The 24998-nt window shown below is 38.8% G+C and overlaps 1 protein-coding gene across 1 annotated transcript in view; it reads right to left on the bottom strand.

Moving 5' to 3' along the window:
- ASAH2 (N-acylsphingosine amidohydrolase 2) overlaps positions 1-24998 on the bottom strand; it is a 76283-nt gene that overhangs the window by 32689 nt on the left and 18596 nt on the right. Inside the window, exons 6-11 of the mRNA XM_057735595.1 lie at positions 23371-23547; positions 21969-22096; positions 20801-20878; positions 7995-8115; positions 6337-6462; positions 1943-2029 (exon numbers count right to left, since the gene is read on the bottom strand). Coding sequence (XP_057591578.1) covers positions 1943-2029; positions 6337-6462; positions 7995-8115; positions 20801-20878; positions 21969-22096; positions 23371-23547 — 717 coding nt within the window. The remainder of the gene's footprint in view (positions 1-1942; positions 2030-6336; positions 6463-7994; positions 8116-20800; positions 20879-21968; positions 22097-23370; positions 23548-24998) is intronic.

The following is a 24998-nucleotide window of genomic DNA, read 5'->3' as shown; positions in this document are numbered from 1 at the left end:
ATATTTAGAAATGTTTGTTTTTATTGATCTGTGTCATACAGTAGAGGCAAACCCTGCTTCAGCGCCAATGCTTTTGCCTGACATCCAACTCATTTCTACGCTATTGCCATTGCAGTTTCCACAGCCACAAGGGAACTCTCAAGATTAAGTTGTCAATAACACCAGTGGTAGCCTGCCTGCCTGATTAAGAGGGAAGTTGTGCCTTGCTGAGAAGAGAATCCAGAAGGGGGCACAAAACTCTAGGGCTCCCGGGCTCAGAACGGTAACGAAACTTCTAACCCCAAATTGTGTGTGGGGTGCACGCCCTAAATAGAATCTGTTAATTTAGAACAACCCACTGATAATGCCACAGTAATTAAAAAGAAACTGTAGCAATTAGGCTGGCTGGTAACTGATGTTTTTAAAGGTGTTTTTGTTCTTCCTTAATTGCTCCTGAAACATTTTAGAACCCTTGAGACAAAATAATTACTTAAATGTTTGCTCGTGCTGGCGGGCTCTCATGCTCTCAAGTGCATGCTCACTAAAGGTATGGATTGTGGGAAGACATTCGGGAACCTTTTTGATGTGGGCCGAGCGATGGGATTCTTGAGCAGTGGAGGAGCTGAGGGTGCGGGGCGTGGAGACTAATATCACCCTGTTTGGTCCTGAGGGATGGCTGGTTAGCCAAAGACGGGTAAGATTCCTCAGAGGAGGAACAACCTAAGACAGGCACAGCCGCAGAGGGGCCAACAGGGGTGGTGCATAGAACCTTCCTTATATCACCCTGTTTGGCCCTGGAGGATGACTGGTTAGCCAGAGACGGGTAAGATTCCTCAAGGGAGGAACAACCTAAGACAGGCACAGTCGCAGAGGGGCCAACATGGGTGGGGCACAGACCCCTAATATCTGAGAGAGGTCTCCTGCCCCCAGGGCTGTTTTGCTCTCCACCCCCAGCTCAGATCCACACCTGCTCAACTCAGACCCAGGAAGTAAACAAAGATAATTGCCTCAATCATGTGAGGCCTTTGACTGTTTAGGAGTGTAACCTGAGAATGTTAGCCCACGAACTCAATAAAAGCAGCCTGGGATGAGTCAGCGGGGCTCTTGATCCGAGAGGTCTTGAGCCCCCCGGTCCCACTTTTCTCTTCAGTCTGTGTCTGTGTCTTCTTCAAGCTTGCGGCACCCGTCACTCACCTCGAGTTGCCGAGCTGGTCTCGGCAATGGATAAGCTACAAAAAGGCAGAGATTTAACCATCTTTATCAGAGATGGCTCAGCTCAAAGCCAGCCTTTGTCTTTTCCATCAGAAATGTCTCCATAGGAGCTGATACAAAATATGTCAGCAAAATGGAGGATAAAATTTAGGAGAGAAGGAAGGTAGAGTAACTCATAGTAAGCCTGCCAGAGATCAGATTCTCTTCATCAAAAAACCTTTTAAAAAGAAAAGGAAATGTAAGATGGATGATCTTTGCCATATTAAAAAAGACCAGGGACTAATCTGAATCCTAATTGCAAGAACTGGGAGTGGTTGCCACTCAGCTTTACCTTGTCACCCAAGGAAAAGTTAAGAAATGGTCAGGTGACTTGGCAGGCAAAGGCCCGAGAGACTTCTGAGAATTTGGGTCAGTCTGGTCACATCTGATACCACATTAGTTGAAAACTTTACAGTCTGTCATCCAACTGCCTGAAGAAAGCATTCTGGCTGAAAGAGAATGATTTCCTAATTACTTGCTTTTAAAAGTACTTCCTATAAGAAGTTAGACGAAGCAGTCACAGAGAGGTTCCTGTGTGGTTTGTGAAAGCAACCTTCCTGGTTGACAATAAACAGCATTCAGTCTTCCAGACTTGGTGCAGCTTTAGCTCCTGCTGTCTTCCTTACAGTTACCAACTTCCTAATGAAAAATGTCAGTGGATTTTAAAGCATAGTTTTGAATGAAGAGGAAAGAAGCAGGGCCCACAGCTTACCTTTGCTTTCTCATATATTATCCGTCCTATGATCTGTGTGCTGTCAAACATATCCTGCCCGGGTCCCATAGCAATGCACGTGCTAGACTGGAACAAAATGACACAAGATGTGTTCTTAGTGAAATAAGCTATTCTTTTAAGGAATGGAAAATGACAGGTGAATCTAAGCAAATAGATTTTTTAAAGCCACATTCCAGGATTTCTTTTCAGATGTTTTCTAATTTACAGATTATGAAAAACAGAATCATTCATGGAATTATACCAATGAATATTGCTAGAAATCATCTATTCCAGAAACTTACTTTTAAAAATAAGGAAACTGAGGCTCAGGTGGGTTAGATTTACCGGATATTAATCGGGTAGCTAATATCTGAGCTATTACCTAAAGCCAGGTCTTTCCAATTGCTGCACATCTTTCTATTTGCTGGTTCTTGCCTATGGCATTTGTTCATGATAGCTTTCAATTGAAACTCAGTTAAAATTATATTGGAACAACGAGCTGACCCTCTGGGAAAAAAAATCATTAAATACATCTGGTTCTATATTTTACTTCTTACACCAGAAAAATGTGCAAATGATAAGATACTTCAATATTATAAATGGTACCCAAAATATATTAAAAGGAAAATATGGATGAATATATTTTAAAGTCTAACAATGTAAAAGGCCCTTCTAAAAAACTTATATACAACATGCTTAAACATTTTAAACATCCATATTGGGGGGAAAAACATAAGACTGAAAGACAAGTGATCAATGAGGGGTTGAGGGATGAGTTTGTATGGTTTATGACAAACTAAGCCTTCAGTATATTAGGAGGTTTAAAAAGTCAGCAAGAGGGGCTTCCTAGGTGGCGCAGTAGTTGAGAATCCACCTGCCAGTGCAGGGACCCAGGTTTGATCCCTGCTCCAGGAAGATCCCACATGCCACAGAGCAAATAAGCCTGTGCGCCACAACTATTGACCCTGTGCTTTAGAGCCCGTGAGCCACAACTATTGAGCCCATGTGCTGCAACTACTGAAGCCCATGCACCTAGAGCCCGTGCTCTGCAACAAGAGAAGCCACGGCAATGAGGAGCCTGTGCACCACAACGAAGAGTAGCCCCCACTCACTGCAACTAAAAAAAGGAAAGCCCATGCACAGCAAAAAATACCCAACACAGCCAGTAAAATAAATAAATAAATTTGTATAAAAAAAAGTCAGCAAGAAAAAATTACCCTTATTAATACATTTTGATTCATTCATATTGAATTGGGCATTCTCTTATTTGTAGTAAAAATCATCACATGATATACCTTAAACTTAAATGATATTATGTCAATATATTCCAATAAAGCTGGAAAAGAATAAAAGCAAAAAAAAAAAAAAAAGCATCCTAATGGATAACACCATGGATAGGTAATTCAGATACACTAAATATAAATGTAAATGGCCATTCAATATTATAATATGTTCAAACTTGATGAATAACTAAATGTAAATTTACGCTATGAATAGCGAACTCTTCGCATTTGTGCTGGCAAAAATTGAAAGACTGACAAACCTGGTGGTGGTGAGTATTTGGGGAAAGTGTCAGTCATGCACTGTGGGTGGAGACATGATTGAGAGCATTTGGGCAATGTGTCGAGTATATGAGAGGTGCCTTAAGAAAAAGAGCAAACTCATTTTTAAGAATTTGTTCTAAGGTGAAACTCATAGACATGTGAAAATATATATGACAAGCATAGTGACCACAGCATGCTTATATGAAAGTAGAAAATAAGATGGGAGAGAGGGAGTGAAGGAGAAAAGTGGGAAAGGAAAGAAAAAATAGTCATCAGCAGGGGATTGATGAACCAACTTATTGTACTTAAAATTAAAAATTACAAAGTTTAAATAATGTCAAAGTATATTTACTGGAAATAAGGAAGCAGCGCATAGAAGAGCATTACAGTATGCTCAATCTATGTAAAATTATACATATATATATGTATGGATGCATAAAAAGTTGTCTGGAAGGACATTTATTAAAATTTTAACAGGTTGGGACTTCCCTGGTGGCACAGTGGTTAAGAATCCGCCTGCCATTGCAGGGGACATGGGTTCGAGCCCTGCTTCAGGAAGAATCCACATGCCTAGGAGCAACTAAGCCCGAGTGCCACAACTACTGAGCCCGCACGCCACAACCACTGAAGCCCAAGCGCCTAGAGCCCACGCTCCGCAGCAAGAGAAGCCACCGCAAAGAGAGGCCCGAGCAACTCAATAAAGAGTAGCCCCCACTTGCCGCAACTAGAGAGAGCCTGCACGCAGCAACGAAGACCCAATGCAGCCAAAGTAAGTAAATAAATAAATAAATACGTATTTAAAATAAAAAATAATTTAAAAAAATTTTAACAGGTTAATTGTGGGATGAAGGGGTGCTCCACATAAGTTTTATTTTCTGAACTTTTCAATATTGTGTGGATCTTTAACAACCACATATTTTTAAAAAACATTACAGCTATTTTCTAAATTAAAAAAAATATTTTTAAAGAAATCACATTAAAGCAGAAGACATGGCAACATTCGTCCATTTCCCTCTTTCTCTTTCTTAAGCAAAATCTGATTTTGTTCAGAAACCTATCTCTCTCCTTGCAGTCAGTGATCCCATTCCTCACTCCAAATGAGTCTAAGACAATCATGGCAATTCCCTAGGCTTTGCCAAAGGTTGGTCAGGAATCCAGCTTAAGCCAATCAACACATACCATTTCTCCAGAAACTGTTTTGGTCCAGGGATGGACATGTGACATATACTGACAGTCAAACTAAAGAGAATTCTTATTCCCTGGTTGGAAGAGAGGTGCTCTCTCCCTCCTACTGGATATGAGGGGAAAAAAGCACACACCTTCCTCACTGATGACTGGCATCTTGCAAACATGAGGGAAGCTAATCCAACATGAAGGGAAATGGAGAGAAACAGAATTGTGTTGTGGGAGGGGGTATGATTTTGCTATAATTTTTTCTAATTATGAAGTATACTTATTGTAGAAAAAGTATTAAAAAGTTTAAATAGAATTAAAATAATAAAAAATAAATAGAACAAAAACTGCCTATAATAGTGCCAAAAAGAGAAAACCATGGTTAACATCTCAGTGTGTTTCACTTTGTCTTTTTATGATACATTTATTTTCAAAACTGCAATCGTGATGAATGTGCAATACTAAACCCCGATTTCCTTAGTCAACATTCTGTATTATGAGCTTTTTCCCACATTAAGTATTCCAACATAAGACATAAAGTTGGCACATAACATCCTATTACAAATAAGTATGATAATTTATTTAGACATTTCATCTATGATTTTTGGAATTTAACAAGTAATCTCCAAATCTAACATGAATTAATAATGAGCAAAAATTTTGCAAGTGAAGGGTAACAAAGACTTTTTTTTCATTGAAGTATAGTTGATTTACATTGTTAAGTTGGTTTCCGGTGAATGAAGACTTTCTATATAAAAACAGTAATGTATAATGGAAAGTATAATTGTTAAAAATATATTTCTCATTGGGTGGGGTTTACTGGGATAAGATAAATAGCCCAGAAATAGTGTTTAATAAAAGCAATATCACAGGTGAGATAGTCTATAAACACAAAGCATAAGAACCCAGAAGCTAGCATCTGCTGCTCATGTCAAATTTGCAAAAGTGTAAATGAAGATGGGGGAAGAAGTTAAATAAACGGTATACAGCCTTACTTGTTGCATTTAAAACTTATCACATAGAACTATATATAGTCATAAAGAGATTTTTTAAAAGACAAATTAGGTAGAAAACTCAAATCCTGGACAAATAAAAAAAATTAAGTAACTATAAAATGTTGTTCATGAATGCATAAACATAGGAAGAGGTGTGAGACTGGTAACTCTGGGGAAAGGGAAAGGGTAGAGGGGTGGGAGATGCACAGGGACTTACAGTTTTTTACTGCTCTCTGTGCTTCCCTTGTGGTTTAAGTTTTTGCACCAAGATTTTTTTTTTTTTTGCTTGTAATTTATAAGAAAGGAAAAAGAATTTTGATCTTGTATTTTTAGAAAACCCATAGACTTTATAATCACTGAGAAATGTCTCAGGCAGGCAGTTTTTGTACTACATTGTGAATTCAGAAATGCCAACGCAAGATGCTTCAGGCTGTCCAGTTTGGGGAAGGATATTTAATCTCTGACATGTACTAAACTGTCTTACCGTTCAAAACAACATAACAATCAAAAGGAAAACTATAATTTTATCCAATGAAAATTTAGTGGGTGCTTCTGAGAAGAGCAAATGCTAATAGAAAGTAGGCCAGAGTATACTTGAGGAGAACATAATTGTAAATGAATGGAGAATAAACATAAAATGTACATGAGATGCAAAAACAGATTTCATGTCATTATTACCTACCCCACCAATGGGACAAGTGCTATTGGCGTTATCACAAGACTCTCCCGTGTTGATGCAATGCGGGCCAAGAATATTGGGGGACACATCTCCCAGGTTTGATGAAGAAAAAGCTGCTACATATGGTCCCTGCCAAAAGAAACATCCAATTGCCTTTTATTTTTTCTTGTTTACCACAATGAGTTCCATTACAAAGGCAAACATTTAACTCACTCTGGTGAACTATTTAAAATCATTTGTATACGATAAAAGAAGGATATACAATATTCTGAGGAAAATTTTCATTTCTAAAAAGGCTCACATTGCAGTCAGCATACATATTATTACTCATGATAATTCAATCATCGATGAAGCTATTTCAAGTAGGAGAGTTTCAAATTTGTGTCTCCAACAGCAACATTGTGACAAGAAATACAGTGTGCAATGAGTTATAAAGTGCTAACCCATCAATCTAGTGCCTGGCATTGTACCCAGAGCTCAGAGATCCATTTTCCCTTTAAAAATAAACAGCCTATTGGCTTAAAAAGAAAAGAGCCAATCCGGGTTTTTCTGTTGCACAGCTGAGCCTAAATATAGCCTCCCCCCATTCAGACTTGCCCTCCATGAATCTTTTCTCTCTCTCTTCAACCTGACATAACAACACATAACCTTTTAGAGAAGGGCAAGGCCTTAACCTCAACCCAACTGGCCTATCATTCTACCTTAAATTCTTCAATTTTCTTAGGAAAAGAAATAATCAAGTATAGGAGATTATGTGTCTTCTTTTATACTAAAGAGATAATGGGAACATCCTTTCTTTTCCCTGAAGCGCAGGGTAAAATGAAAAAAAAAAAAATAGAGATCTGTCAACAAAGGAGCTAAAATATCAGACCAAATATTGCTGGGCTAATATTTCCATAACAATGTACAGAAAACCCCAAACGAACTTTTTGGTCAACCCAATATCTTTATAACGGAACACTTATTCTAGGCAAGTCCTGGGGTTCTCATCCCATCATATATTCTTCTGCATTTAGGAGTTGGATGCTGGGGTCAAGCAGAGCAGGGTCCTTCCTCACCACTTATCTGCAATTGGTAATTTACACAGAGCTGATGGAGTACATGGACCAGGTTCCTGGAGACCCCCAATTCTGATCCCATCACTCACTGCATTTTAAAGTTAAAAATACAAGTCTAATGGATTAGGGTTGTCTCTGACTTAGGCCATATTTCAGGAAAGTAGAGCAAAGTCCTTGAAAGGAAATTAAGAGGGAAGTCTGGACCAGAGAAAAGGACTCATTCCCTGTCCTCATTCAGATTCCTATACCATTAAGAAGGTGTTTAATAATTTTGTATCTTTGAAAACGAAAGTAAACATCAACAGTTTATCATATTTCCAAGTTAATCGAAAACTATTATATATTAATTTGCCCTTCCTTATCCAACTAATTTTAACTTGATGAAGTCATCACACTGGTAGTATTTGACACAAAGTTAATAGTCATTTAAAATATTTCTTTCCCTATTAGGGAGGATGGAGAATTCTTTGTATCACAGCATAGCAGTATGTGGCATCCATGATGACATTTTCCTCTGAAAATTTGAGTCAGCTATTCTGAACACTGCATGGATGATGATCCTCAGTGAATTAAGATGAAGCTTTCAATGACATGAATTCTCACCTCTCCGGGTAGATATCCTTTGTTCTTCTCTTGCTCAAAAAGGTAAGACGCATAGCCCATATTGTCGCTGTTTACAAGATGATTGGTATTGTTCATGCTGACTGGGTGGATGGCAAACCAGCTGTAAAGGAACAGGAAGCCCTAAGTTAATGAAGAGAACCAGATAACTGGGGTGAAAAATGGTAACTGGGAGCTTAAGTTTTCTCCAGCAGTAAAAAAAAAAAAAAAAAGTTCCTTTGGAGACTTCCCTGGTGGCATAGTGATTAAGAATTCACCTACCAGTGAAGGAGACATGGGTTTGATCCCTGGTCCAGGAAGACCCCACATGCCACGGAGCAACTAAGCCAGTGAGTCACAACTACTGAGCCTGCGCTCTAGAACCCATGAGCCATAACTACTGAAGCCTGTGTGCCTAGAGCCCATCCTCTGCAATAAGAGAAGCCACTGCACTGAGAAGCCCAGGCACTGTAATGAAGAATAGCCCCTGCTCTCAACAACTAGAGGAAGCCCATGAGCAGCAACGAAGACTGCATGCGGCCATAAATAAATAAATAATAAATACTTTTTAAAAATTCTTTTGATGATAGGCACTCTATCGAAACATTTAGGTTCTTCCATTGTTGATGAACTTAAATCACTAATAATATACTCAAGAAGTCTGACCACTTACTTAAAAATATTTCATCAGTCATCTTCATCATAAGCTTTTAACAAGAGCCAATACTGATTAGTTACCAGATGATATACCTAAAGAATTGTATTGACATCGACTTTATCCTTCAAGACAGGTACTCACATAATAATTATTTAGATCAATCCTATCCAATTCAATAGACATTTACTGAGACTCTGCTCCGTGCCAAGCACTGAATAAACTGCAGTTTACTCTAGAATCTTGCAGAAGACAAAGAGGTAAACAAATGGCTTTGATACAGTGTGACAAATAAGGAGGCATAAAATGTTTGGGGACCACAGATGACTAGCAATTAATTCTTAAAGGCATTCCAGAGAGAAAGAACAGCAGAATAAACGCACAGGGGTGTGAAAGAGGATGTCAGGCATGATTCAGCATACCCTGAGGCATAGTAATACCTTAAGTGTAGAGCTATAGAGTTTACAAGTTAATTGCACATCTGTTACCTCCTTTGAACTTCACAACAACCCTGAGAGTTAGGCTGGTATTACCTGCACCCCACAAGGTGTCTCAGAGAAGCAATATAGAGGCCCACTTGTCATAGAGGACCAAGGCTAAAGCTTGGGTCTTGTGACACATGGTTCAGTGACCTTTGTAGGAGCAAACCTCCACACAGGTGAAAAAGGTGTTTACAGGATAGAAAGCTGTAAAGCAGGTTAGCAAGAATATAACTCAAGAAACGAGAGATGCCAATTAATAAATTTTCAAGCTAATTTAGGATTTTTAAAAATCTCTCATTGATTTGTGTTCACTGAAAGCTTTTAAACCATTTCTACTTAAGTAATATGGTGCACAAAAATGAACATTGACTTAAGGACTAGGGATGTTTTGGGGCTTCAAGCCACCATTCAGGACTCAATTCTCATCACCCAACAGATGTACATATAGGTCCGAGGTGGCCAGCACAACACCCATGGGGGCTGGGTAGGCAACACAGGAGTTAAGCTGGTTGGTACAGTATGGACTGTGAACTGGAGATGTGGAGGCACTTGCATGGTCTAAGGACCATAGTCTCTACTGGGCTGCGGCCAAATGCTGCCGGATGGGAGCGTAAGCCGGTGCTGCCAGACCTTCTACAAATCTGTGGTTTGGTGAAAATTTATTGATTTAAAAATTCTTAAAGAAGTAAATGGCACAGAAACAAAGGAGAAGAACTGTTACAAGTTAAGAGACTTAAGACACAGAGCTAACAAATATAATTTGTGCACTGTGTTTGGATTCTGACTCAGAACAACTGGAAAAAGACAATACAATAAGGGAAAACGGAACACAGATTGGGTTTCAGGTCTTATTAAGAAACTATTTTTAATTTTGTCGATTGTGCTGATGAACTGTAGTTATATGTGTCTACGTTTTTATCTGGTAGAGATACACACTGAAATATTCATGAGTAAAATGATATCTGATATTTGCTTTTAAATACTCCAGCAAACCAAACAAACAAAAAGGAGAGGAGGGATGAAACAGAATGGCAGAGAATTGCTAATTATTGAAGCTGGGTAACTGTTACATGGAGATTCATTAGACTAATCACTCTAAATTGGTATAAATTTGAGATTCACTCTTAAGAATTTTTGTATGTAATATAGAGCAGTACTAATTGTATTTATCATGTTGTACCTTATATCCCTAGTACTTATAAGTGGAAGTTTGTAGTACTTTTTAACTGCCTTCATCCATTTCAATTTTTTTTAATAGTGTTAGACCAAATCACCAGTCTTTAGGCTGCATTCAGCCCCCAAGGTGTGTATTTGCCACTGTGCAAAGGTACAGAAGTTTAGATTGAAGGTAGTTCTGAGGTCATTCCCTAGAAGTTACTTGCAAGGTTTCTATATTGTTTAAAACCTTTATATTCATTTCTTTTTTGTGGTTTGTCTCTTTCTCCTAAGACTCGTGTGCCAAAGGACGTTCTAGTCAACTAGTATTTTCCAGTTAGTTGAAATCTGCTTTTCTGTAGTTTTACTCCATTTAGTTTGGAAGGAAAATAAGGTGGTGGCTGAAACAGTTCCAAGGCTCTCCAACCAAAATACTTCCAACACGGTCACAGTGAGGTCAGCCAGAGTCAGCCAGGCGCAACCTCTCCAGTGTAATCAAAGGAAACCCATAGAACGATTCTATCAACGTTAGACTATCATTTAGTACTTATTGGGTGAAAAATTTATATACAGGTTCTCATTTTATTCTCACAAGAACACTTTGAGTCATATGCTTTCCTTATCCTCATTTCAAACCAAGGAAACAAAGTCTCAGAGTGATGAAGTAACCTGACCAGGGTCACAGAGTTGTAAGTCAAGAAGCAGAGCTATGAATCCAGGTTTGTCAGGCCACAAGCCCATGTTCTTACCCACTGTGGGACACTGGCTCTATCCCTTCTGTCCATTCACTCGCTCACTCAGTGTACATTTAGTTAACTCTGACTCTGTGCCAGACGTTGGCGACATAGAGATGAATGAGGCATCATCTCACCCTTGAAAAATGCTTCACAGATGATGTGACATTTAAGCTGGATCTTAAAAGATGAGTAGGAACTTGGCAAGGGGATGACTGGAGAAAACTCATTGGTAGCAAAGGTATGGAGATGGGAAGGAGTGCAGCGTGTTCAGAGACTGGATCGTCAGGGTGGCCGGAGCAGAGTGGATGAGGGCAAGGAGAGAAGGCAGTTGCTCCTTTCATTCAATCAACATGAATATATTAGTAACCAAGCGTGTGTTTGGTATTATGTTAAACCCCAAGGAACACAGGAATCAGGTGTGTTCTCTATCATCCGTGAACCACGGTAACATCTGGGAAGAGAGCAAATGCTAAGACTTTTGGTCTACTAATTCAACTATAGACTTGAGTTCTTATTTTATTTACTTTCATTTATTTTAGGCCTTAGCAAATTAGTTGAACGTTTTCTCTACAAAACTGAAAAAATAAGCATTCCAAAAGTTATTTGCATTTCAGAATAAGAAAATGCTGTATTTTCCCTCCTCTGCCCTTTAAAATATATGCTATAAAAATATCAGGCTTGTCACAGCAACAAAAGTACTTTGGTAAGAGATGAATATTGATAAAGATATGCAGGAAAGTGGTCATTTTAATTGAAGCGTGCTTACTTAACAGTTTATTTTATCTAGTCAAAGAATATTCATCAAAGCAAAGCAAAGAGAGGAAGAAAGGTTTAGGTATTTTCAAAAGAAATTAGAATATAGACATAAAAGAATGACTATGTCCTTGATAATAAAGATTTTAAAATAATGATTATGTCACAGCTAGGGCAGGGATCTACTTGAGTAAGCATGATGCAATCAAGGTACTGAGGAAAGTCAAGAGATATGAGATCTTATCATTGTAAGCAGAGACGTTAGGTAAAATTTCTAGATCCCTGTTTCCTAAGACTGAAAAATAGATTTCAGCTATGCTTTGTGAATCAATAAACAGCAAATTATTACATAATATGTAATTATTCTCTCCGGTGTAACTGAGTCATTTTCTAGTGTCTCTTTCAATTCAGACGTTGTATACTTCCTGTTCTGAAACAGAAAGCCAAATGAAGAATTGAGCTTCTTAAACATTCTAAAAAAGTAACAACCCATCCCAGGTTCCACTTTCTCAGATCTGAGCTGCCCTGTTCACATGGAGGCCGTGCTCTGCACAAAAGTGACTGGCAGAGGGGTCAGTGGAAGCTGAAATCCAGCCTCTGCTCAGCTCCCTGAGAGAGACACCACAGTCAGCCCAGAGAAAGGAGCGCCTCTGTGTGCTCTGCACCAATTCCTGTGTGCTAGGTGTGACCATCTCCAACCTAAATGTCCACCAATAGGGGAAGATAACATTGTGCCTCCATTCAAAGGTAATGTTCATGAAGATGTGTAATAACACAGGAACTCTTTGCACAAATACAAGAGAAGGTGCTGTGGTGTTCAATATGCCCCCACCTCCACCACCAAATTCATGTCCACCAGAACCTCAGAATGGGACCTTATTTGGAAATAGTCTTTAGAGATGTAAACAAGGTAAAGATCAAGGGAAATCACATTGGCTTAGGTTGGGTTTTAAATCCAATGCTGTCCTCATAACAAGAGGAAACGGACAGAGAGACACCCAGAAATAGAGATGTAGGCAATGTGAGGATGGAAGCAGAGATTGGAGTGATGTGCCTACAAGCCAAGGATTGCTGGCAGCTACCAGAAGCTAAGAGAAAGGCATGCAACTGATTCTCCCTCAGAGCCTCCAGAAGGAACCAAGCCTGCCCACACCCTGATTTCAGGCTTCTGGCCTCTTGACCTATGAGAGAATAAACTTCTGCTCTTTTAAGCCAGCCACTCTGTAGTGCTTTGTTATGTAAACCCTAAGAAACTAATATAGAGGCCATGTATTTTAGTGGCCAAGAACTCTGGAGTCAGACACAAGTTGCTTAACCTATTTGAAACTCAATATTCATATCTGTAACATAATGATAATAGTATCTACCTCACAGCATTTGACAATGAAAGGAACAAACACATCTGCAGGGCTTAGCACAAAGACTGGTCTGTGCTAAGAATGGAATAAATCATCACTGACGATGTTGATGATGTTGATTTTGACACTGCTGCATCTGATGGTGATGATGATTGTGAGGGGAAAAGATACAAAGCTGTGTGTATATTTAATAACATAAATACAGTATTAAAATATATGATGCATGTACATGTGTGTATTCAACGCTTGTATGTATTCACCCCATATGAGCTTTAAATAATTAAATGAGGAAACCCTGCCCTCTTGTGGAAGAGACTTGAGGGCTTATAAAATACCAATGTGTCCTCTATTTCCCAGTCCCACTGGCAGGGTGAGGCATGTGAATCTGGCCAATAACATATGTGCAGAAGGACCACCCAATTTTTACTAGACTGCATGAGTGGGAAATGTGCACATTAAAATCTTTGTGTTAAGCCACTGTCGTTTCATGGTCTATTACATCACCTGACATTAATTAAGACACCTATTAACACACACCTAATTAACACCCTCTTTTTCACCTGCCTTACCATCCTCCTCACCCCACCCCACTACAGACTATTGGGAAAAAGGAAAGCAAAGGATATTTCATTGTGTTATATTGAAAGGGTTATGAGGCCCAGAATTTTAGCCAAAGGGCAACCTGAATTTTAAACAAGCAGAAACAATGACTACAGACCAGGCAGCTCAGATTAAAGAAAGACAATGAGCTGTAGCCAGAGGATCCCTTCTAAATTTATAGGTACGTTTGGTGGCCAGCATCTTGAGAATCTTTCCACATCTCTGCTCCAGGGAAGAGATGTCCATTCTCAACTACTCATTTTGTTATCTTCAAAAGTCCTGGATTGAAAAGAAACCCTCTCAATAATGTTATTGGAGAGATTGCTGGTTTGGGTGGATTTCATTAAGTTCATTAAGTTACTGCAATCAAAATTCTTGCATCCTAAATAGTATTATTAAGCAATCAACAAAAGTAAAACAAAAAGGGGCCAATAAGAGGAGTTTTGTTTTGTTTCTAATTCAGCCTAACTACCCAGAAACTGAATAAATTGAAAGGAAAACAAAAGTGATTTGGCTTTTTTGGGTCTATTACTTAACATTTGTAAAGCATAATAATACCAAGATTGGCAAGAGCACAGCAAACAACATTCCACTCTTGCTTGGGTGGAAGCAGTGTAAACCAGCAAAAGTTTTCCAGAGGACCATTTGGCAATTTTGAGAAAAACTGTAATAAAAATATTCCTCTACTGGCTCAGCAGTCCCACTTCTAGGAATTTAGCTTAGTGGAATCATTGGCAATATATATAAGCTACCTGTTCATGAATGACTTTCACAGTGTACTTTATGATAGGAAAAAACTATAAATTGAAATGTCAAATGATTGGTGACTCGTTTGGTACATTATCCTGCATATAAAGGAATACTATGCAGCAATTTTAAAATGGTGATTTAAAAAATACTAATTAGTGCTGAAAGATATTCCTAAAGTATTTCTAAATGAAAAAGTTACCAAATTGTATGTACAGTAAGGTGTCACTTTAAAAAAATAAAAAACATATAAACATGATTAGGAAAAGGTCTGAAAGGCTACATGACAAAATACTAGAAGTTATTGAGTCCCAGGATTACCTGATGATTTTAAATTTTATTTTATTTTTGTTCACTATTGAAATTTTAGAAAATACATGAACAAAAGGAACAAGATTTTTAAAAACCACTTGTACAACACTGAGTGAACACTAACGTTCATTACAGACTCTGGTTGTTACTGACGTGCCAACAGAGGTTCAGGGGTGGTAACAAATGCACCAGTCTGGCGGGGGCAGTTAATGACAAGGGAGGCTGTGCGTGTTTGGGGGCAGGTGTATACGGGAAATCTTTGTATTTTCTGTACAATTTTCCTGTGAACCTAAAACTGCTCTAAAAAATAAAGTCTATTAAAAAAAAAAAAAACTATCCCAGCCCTGGCACAGAGTCACTTCTCTCATCTTTTATTGATCAAAGTGGTCCCAGGGCTGGCCAAGTTTCAGGGGCTAGAGAAATCTCCACCTTTTGATGGGGCAAGGTCATCTGTATAGAATATGTGACATAAGAGCTATTGTTGCCACCATCTTTGGAAACTATAATCTTTCATTTAAAGATTTTTTTAAAATCTCTATCAAGCCTAAAAAGATAGGAGAGGAAGAAAAAGCATTGGAAAAGTGAGACAAATAGCACAAAGTGAAGACATAAAGAAAAGTCCAGATATATAATAATCACAATTCATAAAAATAAATTCACTCACTAAAAGAAGATTGTCAGAGTAAAAAACAAAGCTATATGATGTTCATAACAGACAGCTCTAAAACGTAAGAGCAAATCAAGTTGAAAGAAAATGATAGAAAAAATGTACATGGCAAATTCTAACCTACAGAGAACTGAGTTAGCTATATTAATGTGAAAATACATAGATTTTGAGACAAAAAAATCATTATTAGGTAAAAAGAGAGTCACTACAAAACAAACCAAAAAAGAAACACTTTAGTCTCAGTACATGGAGATAATATTAATATTTTTCACAGTATTTTAAAGCTTCTAGTACCCATAGTGTATGAAACCAAGAGAGCATCTACCTTTAGAGAATGACCTCTTAGTCATGCTTATTTCTTATCATACATTCCACATAAGGAAATGGGCAGAAGACAATGTACCTGCGTATTAACCACGGCTGACTTTGGGAAGTAAGTCCAATGTCTTCTGCTGGTTATGACAAATGGCTTTTACAGCTTTGGTTTCTAAACTCGGGACAATTTAAATTAATAAGCAAGATTTATCCCTGTTATCAGTCAACTATCATCCCTCTTGTCATCAGAAAGCCCTTATTAAGCACCTTCACTTTACATGGGGATGGACTAGACACAGAATGAAAACTCACTACACAGCCAAGGCCTACACTTCACTGGAGAGGAACAGCATAAATAAGCTGATAGGAAGGTAAGCTGGAGCAAGAAGACAGCGTCAAGCTTCACAACAGCACAGGAGAGGCAGAACAGCAAACAGAGACTAAGGATGTTTCTAAGAAGAAGCTAAGAAATAGCAGGGCTTCACAAACCAGAGTGAAGACTAACGCAGAAGGTGTTTAGAAAGACATGATGATGAGATGAAGAGGTCAGGAATGGCTGGTGAAGGGCAGTCACTGAGATTTCCCCATTTGCTGTCGACATGGGGTTAAGTACACTGAGGGGAGAATGTAGGGGGTAGAATGGAAAGCCACAGACAAGAAAGAGTCAGAAATTATAATTCACAAAGTCATAGTCAGAGATCGTAGAGAAGATTTACACACACACATCCCCAAATTGAGTTCTATAAGTTAGTATCATTCAAATGAATTAGTTTAATTTCATAAATTGGGTTTTTCTGTGTGTACGTAAATTATGCAAATAGGTTGAACAAATCACTGCCCCTTGTTGTCTTTTGAAAATGTGCCTTGAACGGATAACCCCTTTCTGTACGAATAAAAGGATCTGCAATGTGTAAAGCAGAAGGCAATAGAGAAGTCATTCCAAAACCTGCTCAGACCTTCCTTACAGCTCTGACAAATGGGAGTCACGCCATGCTGACTCCTAGAGGGCTAAAAAGGTGAGGAAAACAAACGAGGGTCCATGCCACTCCTGCAAACTTGAGGAAGGAAACTTGGCAGACGCAAAGAGATTGGAGAAGAGAAGAGAAGTAAGACAGGGCCTGTCCTATTGTATCATACTTGAGGAGTCAGTCTTCCCAGCTGCCACTCCCCGAGCCGCCTACACTAGGCTGACTGTGAGCAGGGGCTCTCCCCGACTCAGAGCTGCCATTCAGATTATCTGCCCGCCCCTATGACTCTCCTTTTGCTGCAGACATTTGAAACCTGTTTTGTTTTCTCCCTTCATCATTTCTTCATTCCATGGTAGCTTACTACATCAGGATCTCCCAGGACTCCATGTCATCTTTTCCACCGGATGACAGACTCCTTCTGTGAGGTGCCTCCCAGAATCTCCCAGAATTCTGTGACTGCCACATAGCTTATATTTTAATTCAGAATATCCCAAATATGTTCTCCATGTCTGGAGAAAAATCATTTACTGTTTCTGCATATAGTAGTACCAGGCAAAAAGAAATATTTTCCTTGTCGATATATCAACTGAGGCAAATGCTGGCCTCACAATTGTAGAGGACTTAAAGGTTTATGGAATAATTTCATGCACATAATTCTTTCATTCCTTGAGTCACTACTCTTCCTAAGCCTTCAAGAGCCCCCAACTCCCTACCCCAGCTTAGAACACTTCACTGATTTTCTATTCCCCTTTGTATAAAGACCCAAATATGTATCATGGCATCTAATCTCTGCCTCTAAATTTAATTCACAACACCCTGCCCCACTGTCCTCTGCACTCCAGTCACACAGACCTATCAGCTCCTCAGACAGGCCACAGGACTTTTGCACATGTTTTCCCATCTGTGTTAAATGTTCTTTTTTACCCCCTAATTTGACAATTAGTTCTTACCCTTCCCTTGGTTTTCAGTTCCATTGTCTCTGCCTCAGGGAAGCCTTTCCCAATCTCCTGACCAGGTCAAGTCCCTTTAAAATAGCTCTACATGCCTTCCTTTCTTAGCAGTTAACCCAATTATAATTATACATACATTTATATGACTATTTGAATACCTTCTGTCTTCACCAGTAGACTATAAGCTCTATAGGAACAACAACTAGGACATCAATTTTTTTCTCAGTGTACCTGTGAAGTACTAGTTTTGTTCATGACACGCATGTTGCACAATATTTAATAGATGAATGAATGCATAAAAATCTATGTGGAGACATGTTGCATCTACATTTGAGAAATGTGGAAACTGAGTCTCGGAGATTTTAAAGGACTTGCTCAAGGAGCACAGACCCAGGTATTTGACTCCCAACTTTATGACTGTTTACTGGAAATGCATCATTCCAAGGACTGGAAAGAACGGCCTGGCACATAGTAGGTGTCTGGTGCAGACTTGTTGAATGAAGAAATGATAACAACATGAAAGTGCAAGGAATAAATTTTGAACTTCAACATGGTTTTCAGGGTGAAGAGAATAGTCTTGGCTGTGACATTGGGCAGGTTGCATCACCTTTGAGGCCTCAGCTGACATTTAAACTTTGATGATCTTTATACTCTGCAAATGTGAGATTCTGTGGTTCCAAACTCTTCATACCTTGGAATCCTATCTAACAGCAGGTACCTACATCTGGTGGCTGAGTTACATAGCAGCCCAGATTTGACTTCATGTTTTGGGTCATTTTTAATGTATTCAAAGAGCAATTATCCCTATGCAACAAGAGGCAATTGCAAGGGCAATTGCATCAAGGATAACATATGGTGGCTATAGAAACAATAGAAAGTTACTGCAGGCTGTTAAGCACAGCAGATGGAAAAGCGTTGTTATAAGCTTGACAGCTGACCCTGGGACTTCCAGATATGGTATATACTTATATGCAGGGAAACAAAGAGCATCTGGCCCCCAAAATATCATTTTGAGTGTCCTCTTATCATTGTTTGATGATTCAGAAACTAATAAAAGGGAATCATGAAAGGCCTCAGTCATTCAGCCAAGAGTGAAGTAGAAACTGTAAGGGAAACTTACTTCTCCTAACAAACTGCGAATTCTCTAACTAGTCATACATACATGTTGTTATCCTGACTGTCTCCTAACCAAATCCCCACTAAAGTGCTCCAAAATCAAGAGCTAGCTTACCTTTCCAGATCCATCTCTCAGCCACTCCCTGACCTACACTCTGGCCTCACAATGCAGATTTTTCATGGCTCCATGAGAAATCCCACGGCTCCTTCAGGTACAGTTCAAATGTCATTTCCTCTTTGAAGCCTCCCACTATGCTCCCAGGTAGAGCTCAGCGTTACCACCTCCAAATTCCCACAGCATTTATTTATGCCCAGGTGATAGCCCTAATGACCATCTGATTTATGCCATGTCTGTCTGTCTCTGTCTCCTGCCCAAATCACCCCACTAGCCTATAAGACTAAGATATGGACTATGCTCTACTCATAATAATATACCCCAAGCACACAGCTGCATGCCTGACATTTAGAAAGTCTATTGAGTTAAACGCTAGGTGGCAACTAATCAGTAGATGTATTAACTGTAATCAAAGAATGAGTCCTATTACATCAACCTACATAATAAAGTTTATTTTATCAGGGAATTTTTAGTGAACTCACTTTAACCCCAAAGAAGTAACTGCATTGCTAAGAATTTCAAACACCCCAAGATGCCAATAATAGCGTTTTTAGAAGAGGTAGAATATTATTCTACTTCTTACCTTTTAGCTAAAATTATTAAACTCTTTCTATGCTAGGCATAGAACTAGAGTTTTGCATGCACTATCTCATTTAATCTTCAAACAACCATATGAGGTATCATCATTTCCATTTCCAAACAAAATACTTGAGGTGCAAGTAGATAAATGACTTTCCCCAGGCCACAGGGTTAGTAAGTGGCAGAGCTGAGATTTGAATTCAATTCCTAAAATCTCTAATATTTAAACCCTAAAACCCAACCTCCTTACCACCATGCTGTTCTCCAGTTATAGGACTAACCCTAATAGCTGAACTGTGGGTCAGTTTTCAATGTTTTCTTCACCTCTTATTACTTTTGATAATTTTACTCACATAGAAACTTTCACTTAGATATTTTATAATCCTCCCGGCAGACTCCTACCACCTTTATGAACCGTTATTATCAACATTTAAGGGCTCATTTTATCCCTCAATTTTAGAGTAAGACAACTTAGACACAGAGCAGTTAAGTAACTTGACCAAAGTCACACAACCACTAAGAATGAGAGCCCAGAGTGAACCCAAGCCATTTGACTCTTGCACCTACACGCTATCATCTGCTTCCTTAGGGCATTTCTGTGTCAATTTGGAAGTCCACAGGTCAAGGTGTCTGGGACTGTTACCCACCCAGGCAATTCTTGAGTCAATTCAATCGCAGCAAGCGAAATCACACGTGAATGCAAATGCCTTCTTTTCAAAGAAAACAAAATCCACGTGTTCTCTTACATAGAAAATGGAGCTAAAATCTGTGCCAAGCTGTAATTTCACCTCATCTACTTCTATTAGGTGGTCACAGTTCTGTTTTCATCACTAATTGGCATTGTCCTACATTAGACTTAATCCTTTTAGAAAAACACAGGTAAATAATCTCAAACCCATAATCACTTGCTGGTTGGTTAGATTGTTTTCTCATTTCCACGAGCTCATTGTCCACCAGCATATGAGATCTTGATACAGAAATAGCCACCTCCACATATGAGATCTTGATACAGTAATAACCACTAGCATTTACTGATGCTATCATATGTCAGACATTATGCTGAACTTCTTCACCCAGATCCCTCATTCACATAATCCTTTTATTAGCCCTGTTATACAGGTGAGAAACTAAGCCCTGGGATGCTAAGAACATTGCCTGAGGGCCCATGGCTGGATTCCTAGATGTGACTCAACCACTCAGCTTATTCTCAGCCTCTGCTGCCACTATTCTGGTCTCTTCTTTTCCTCCTGTAATTAAGGAAAATCATCCAAACACAATTTTTTTTAAGTAAATAGAGTACCTGATAAGACCAAGGTCGTCTCCATTCAAATCTACCATTTTCAAGAGTACCATTTCCTTGTCTGTATTTGAAGAATACCTAGTCAGCAAAACAAAGAAACTTAGTGAGTTCTAGGTTAGAGCCTGGCCCTCATGTATAACAGAGTAGAAGCTGACACAAAAACAAAAGCCAAAATGGCTTTCAGTAAGCAAGGCTCCCTGACACTCTGTAATTCTACAAACTGCATCCAGGATATCATTTCTTAGCTAAAGAAATGATTTGCAATTGTGATCGAAGGGGCATTAGGTCAGCTAACTGGAGATGAAATATACATTTTTATGTAATATATGCAATATTATATAACATGCCATTTCTTACAAAAAGGATTTGTCTGAAATTTCTACTCACATCAAATTTTAGTGAATTCTTTTAAAAATAGCAGGGAATGTGCAGAATCAAAGGCATTCCTGACCTACAACATAAAGGGTTCTTTTATGTCCTTTCAAGGGAAATCAGATTATATTTTCTAAAAATCAACTCCTTTGAAATCTATTGAAAAATATGGAGACTCTGCCATAGTAACCAGGTACTTCTCTTCTGTCACAAATCTGGCTCATTACATAAAAAATTTAAAAATAATGGTCTTCCTTAGTTGTCCCATTCAATTATGCCAGCTTTATGTCTTGTTCTTCACACCAATTGCTTTATTCTTTTGTCTCTTCTCTCTCACTACGTTTTCCTAAAATGATTTCTTCTGAATAATGTAATAAAAAGAGCTATTCATTAATTGAACAAATATATGTTCTGCATATTTTTATATTTTGCAGATGAGAAGCTGAGAGCCAAAAATTAAGATTTAAGTGAATCACTAAAGTGAATCAACTAGGAAGTGATAAAGCTAAGATGAGCCCACAGCTATGCCTGATCCGAAAGCCCAGAGTCCTCCAAACATTCACATCTGACTCCCGCAACTAGCAAAGTGGGAAGATGTGTGCATAGGCTGGTCTGTGCTTCTGCATTCTCTTTCTATTTCTGCTTGTCTTAGGTTATAAATATGTTTTTAAATTATTTCAGCTTTAATACTCTTTCAGGATCTCACCATACCCATCAAGTAACAACCTTGTTCTTAGAGTTTGTTGCTCGTTCCTAAAGGAAACACACGATTTTATTTTGATAATCGTCTCCTCACCTTGCTCTCTCTGACTGTGGATTCCAAAGGTAAGAAGAAGGGCTTCGATTGATCTGTGCACCATCTACATTCCCTTTATTGATAAAGATTTTGCCTGGTTTCATATTTGCATGTGCTATCTCAATGCTCTATGGGTTAAAAACACAAGTTGTAAAGTTAGAAATCCTGGTGGGCATTAGGCTTAGTTGATATAAACACAAGAGCCCCGTGGACAATTTCTTTTGTCTCCAACTTGTTCCTGCTATGGGATGAAAGCTGGAGAACCACAGGGCTGGTGTCATCCTGGGGGTAAACAGACATGGCCTTCAGGGTTGAGATGAGGAAGTGATGTGCATAGGGAAGCACCTGAGTCTCCCAGGACTGCAGAGTCAGGAACCATCTGCCATTTCAGATGGCCAAAATGGGAGACTTGACCCTACAACTCTCCACCTCCTGCCCACACCCTCTAAGGCAAAGTTTTTCAAACGTTTTTGCCCAAGAAATACAATAATTAATACATTTTTCATAACAATACACATCAAGATATATATCCTAAAACAAAAGTTCACAAAACAAACTATACCCTGTGTCATGCATTATGTTATTTCCAATCTCTTTCTTTTAGTTCCTTTTTTAAAGCTTATTGCAACCTATGAAATTGATTTCATAAAGCCATTCATAGATTGTTATTCACACTTTGAAAGACATTTCTTTCTTTTGCCAGATGGATCCCTGGATTTGGGGGTGGGGGTAACTTTATGAGAAAAAGTAGAGAGAGACTAAACCTGAGAGACAAAGAAATGAAGAAAACACTGGCAAGGATTCTATGAGAGAAAATAATTACCTGGAAGATAGGAGAGAGAGGAGTAAAAGCTACCCAAACCAGGAATGGGAGAAGAGTTTGAGGGTATCAGTTCAGAGACCCATGTCAGTCTAGAGCTGCAATAGAGGTCTTTTTTTTTTTTTTTTTTTTTCCCAGTAGAGGTCTTAAGAAATGAGGGTGTGCAATATAAACTGGATGCCCTTCTATGCTCTTTGAGGAATATAAGGAAGGCTTGAAATTATCTGTAAGTACTTTGAGTTCCTTGATGCGTTTCTTTTCATGTGACTTTGTGTGGAGAACAGACTATGTGGGATCCTATAATTTATAAGGGTTACATACAAAAATGTTTTCTGTCTTTAAGTGACTGTTTGAGGCTTACTGCCATAGAACCCTCTTCTCACAATCAATCAGTGTCTCAGGACTAGCAGCCCACAGCTCAGGACCAGAAGCCACAAGGGAGTCAAAAAGGAGAAAGGGAGATAGGTGCTAAGACTGTACTCAGACTGAGATCCTATAGGGACTCTCCCTGTCATACCAAACCACTCCTAAAACACTGTAAGCAGTGCTAAAGAACAGCTGCCTCTGAGGTTCTTTGCCTACCTTCACGATGCCAGTGACCATGTACTCAAAAGTTCGATTGCTAAATCCTTCACTGGCAATTACAAATGTAGTGTACTGGAAAAATCCTGCTGGACCTGAGTGTGTGTGAGTACCACTCAGGATAACGTTGTCTCTTCTGTACAGGGAGCCATATTTATTCTGCAGCCTGTTCAGGACCTTTAAGAAATAAAAAAACAAAACCAAAACAGAACTGAGAAGAGGAATAACATAGGCGCTTAGCCTGAAAAAGCTCTGATGAGTCTAATCACTGAGCCATATCAGTGACATCACTGTCAAGTGACCTTTCACTCTATGCTTGAGTTGATCATCTCAGTAACATCAACAGTAATTGCGATCGTTAACATTTTACAGATTCTTGCTGTGCGCAAGCACAATGCTAGGTATTACATACTTTATATCACCAAGAGGTAGATATTTTTAATCTTATCTTTTAGCTGAAAACATTGACATGTACAGAAGCTAAATAATTTGCCCGCCGATCTAATAAATAGCAGAGTCAGAGTCTAGATCCAAGTCTAACAATAGAACCAGTACTCTCACCTGTTAATTGTCTAGCCCCTATTCTAAGCATTAGGGATATATGAGGTCCCTGCCCTGCAGAAGTTTTTATTCCAATGAGGAAAAGATAAATAAATATGTAATATTCTATTATATAGTGATAAAGACTATGGAGAAAAATATTGCCAGCTAAGGAAAAAGAACATGATAGGCGTTGGTGAGGAAAGATCTTTCCAAGGACGTTACCTTTCATCAGAGGCTTAACTGAAGAGAGCAAACTGGTCACACAATACCAAGGGGGGAAGCATCCCAGGAGCAGTGAACAGACAGTGCAAAAGTCTTCTTTACTCTACTGCCTCACTTCCCAAAATGAAGAACTCAATATTCCCAGACACAGATGCTTACATTTATTGGTCTGGGAAAATCACCCACTGTGACCTGAGGACACCCCAGCAATCCTGTGGGGAGGCCCATGTGGAAAGGAACCCTCTTGTCAGCACTAGCCGTTTGGTAAGCAACCATCAAAGGTGATCCTTCAGCCTCAGCCAAGCTTCAACCAACTGCAGCCCCAGCCAACATCCAAGTTCAACCTCATGATATAAAAGTACCATATGAATACATGCATTTAAGACTATAAATTCCCTTCTAAGACATGCTTTTGTTGCATCCCACAGATTTTGATATTTTATCATTATCATTCAGTTAAAATATTTTATAATTTTTGCAGTGGTCTCTCCTTTGACCCATGGATTACTTAGAAATCCATGTATTTGGATATTTTCTAGTTATCTTTTTATTTATTTCTAGCTCAATTTCACTGTGGTCAGGGAACATAATGCATATTACTTTAATCTTTAATAATTTGGTTGGGCTTTTGCTTTGTGGCCCAACAAATGGTCAAATTGGTTCACAAAAATAAATATGCAGTTGCGTGAAGCGTTCCATATATGCCCATACATGTTAATTAGCTGAATTTAAATTGTTCATATCTTCTATATCCTGACTGATTTTGTGTCTCCTTGGTTTCTCAGTTATTAAGAAAGGTGAATGAAAGTTTTCCACTATGATTGTATACCTCTCTATTTTTCCTTTTAGTTATGTCTTTTTTA

Source organism: Hippopotamus amphibius, chromosome 5 (assembly GCF_030028045.1).
Source record: "Hippopotamus amphibius kiboko isolate mHipAmp2 chromosome 5, mHipAmp2.hap2, whole genome shotgun sequence".
Lineage (NCBI taxonomy): Eukaryota > Metazoa > Chordata > Mammalia > Artiodactyla > Hippopotamidae > Hippopotamus > Hippopotamus amphibius.
Note: the sequence above shows the minus strand (reverse complement) of the source record. Positions and strands in the feature narration are given on the sequence as shown.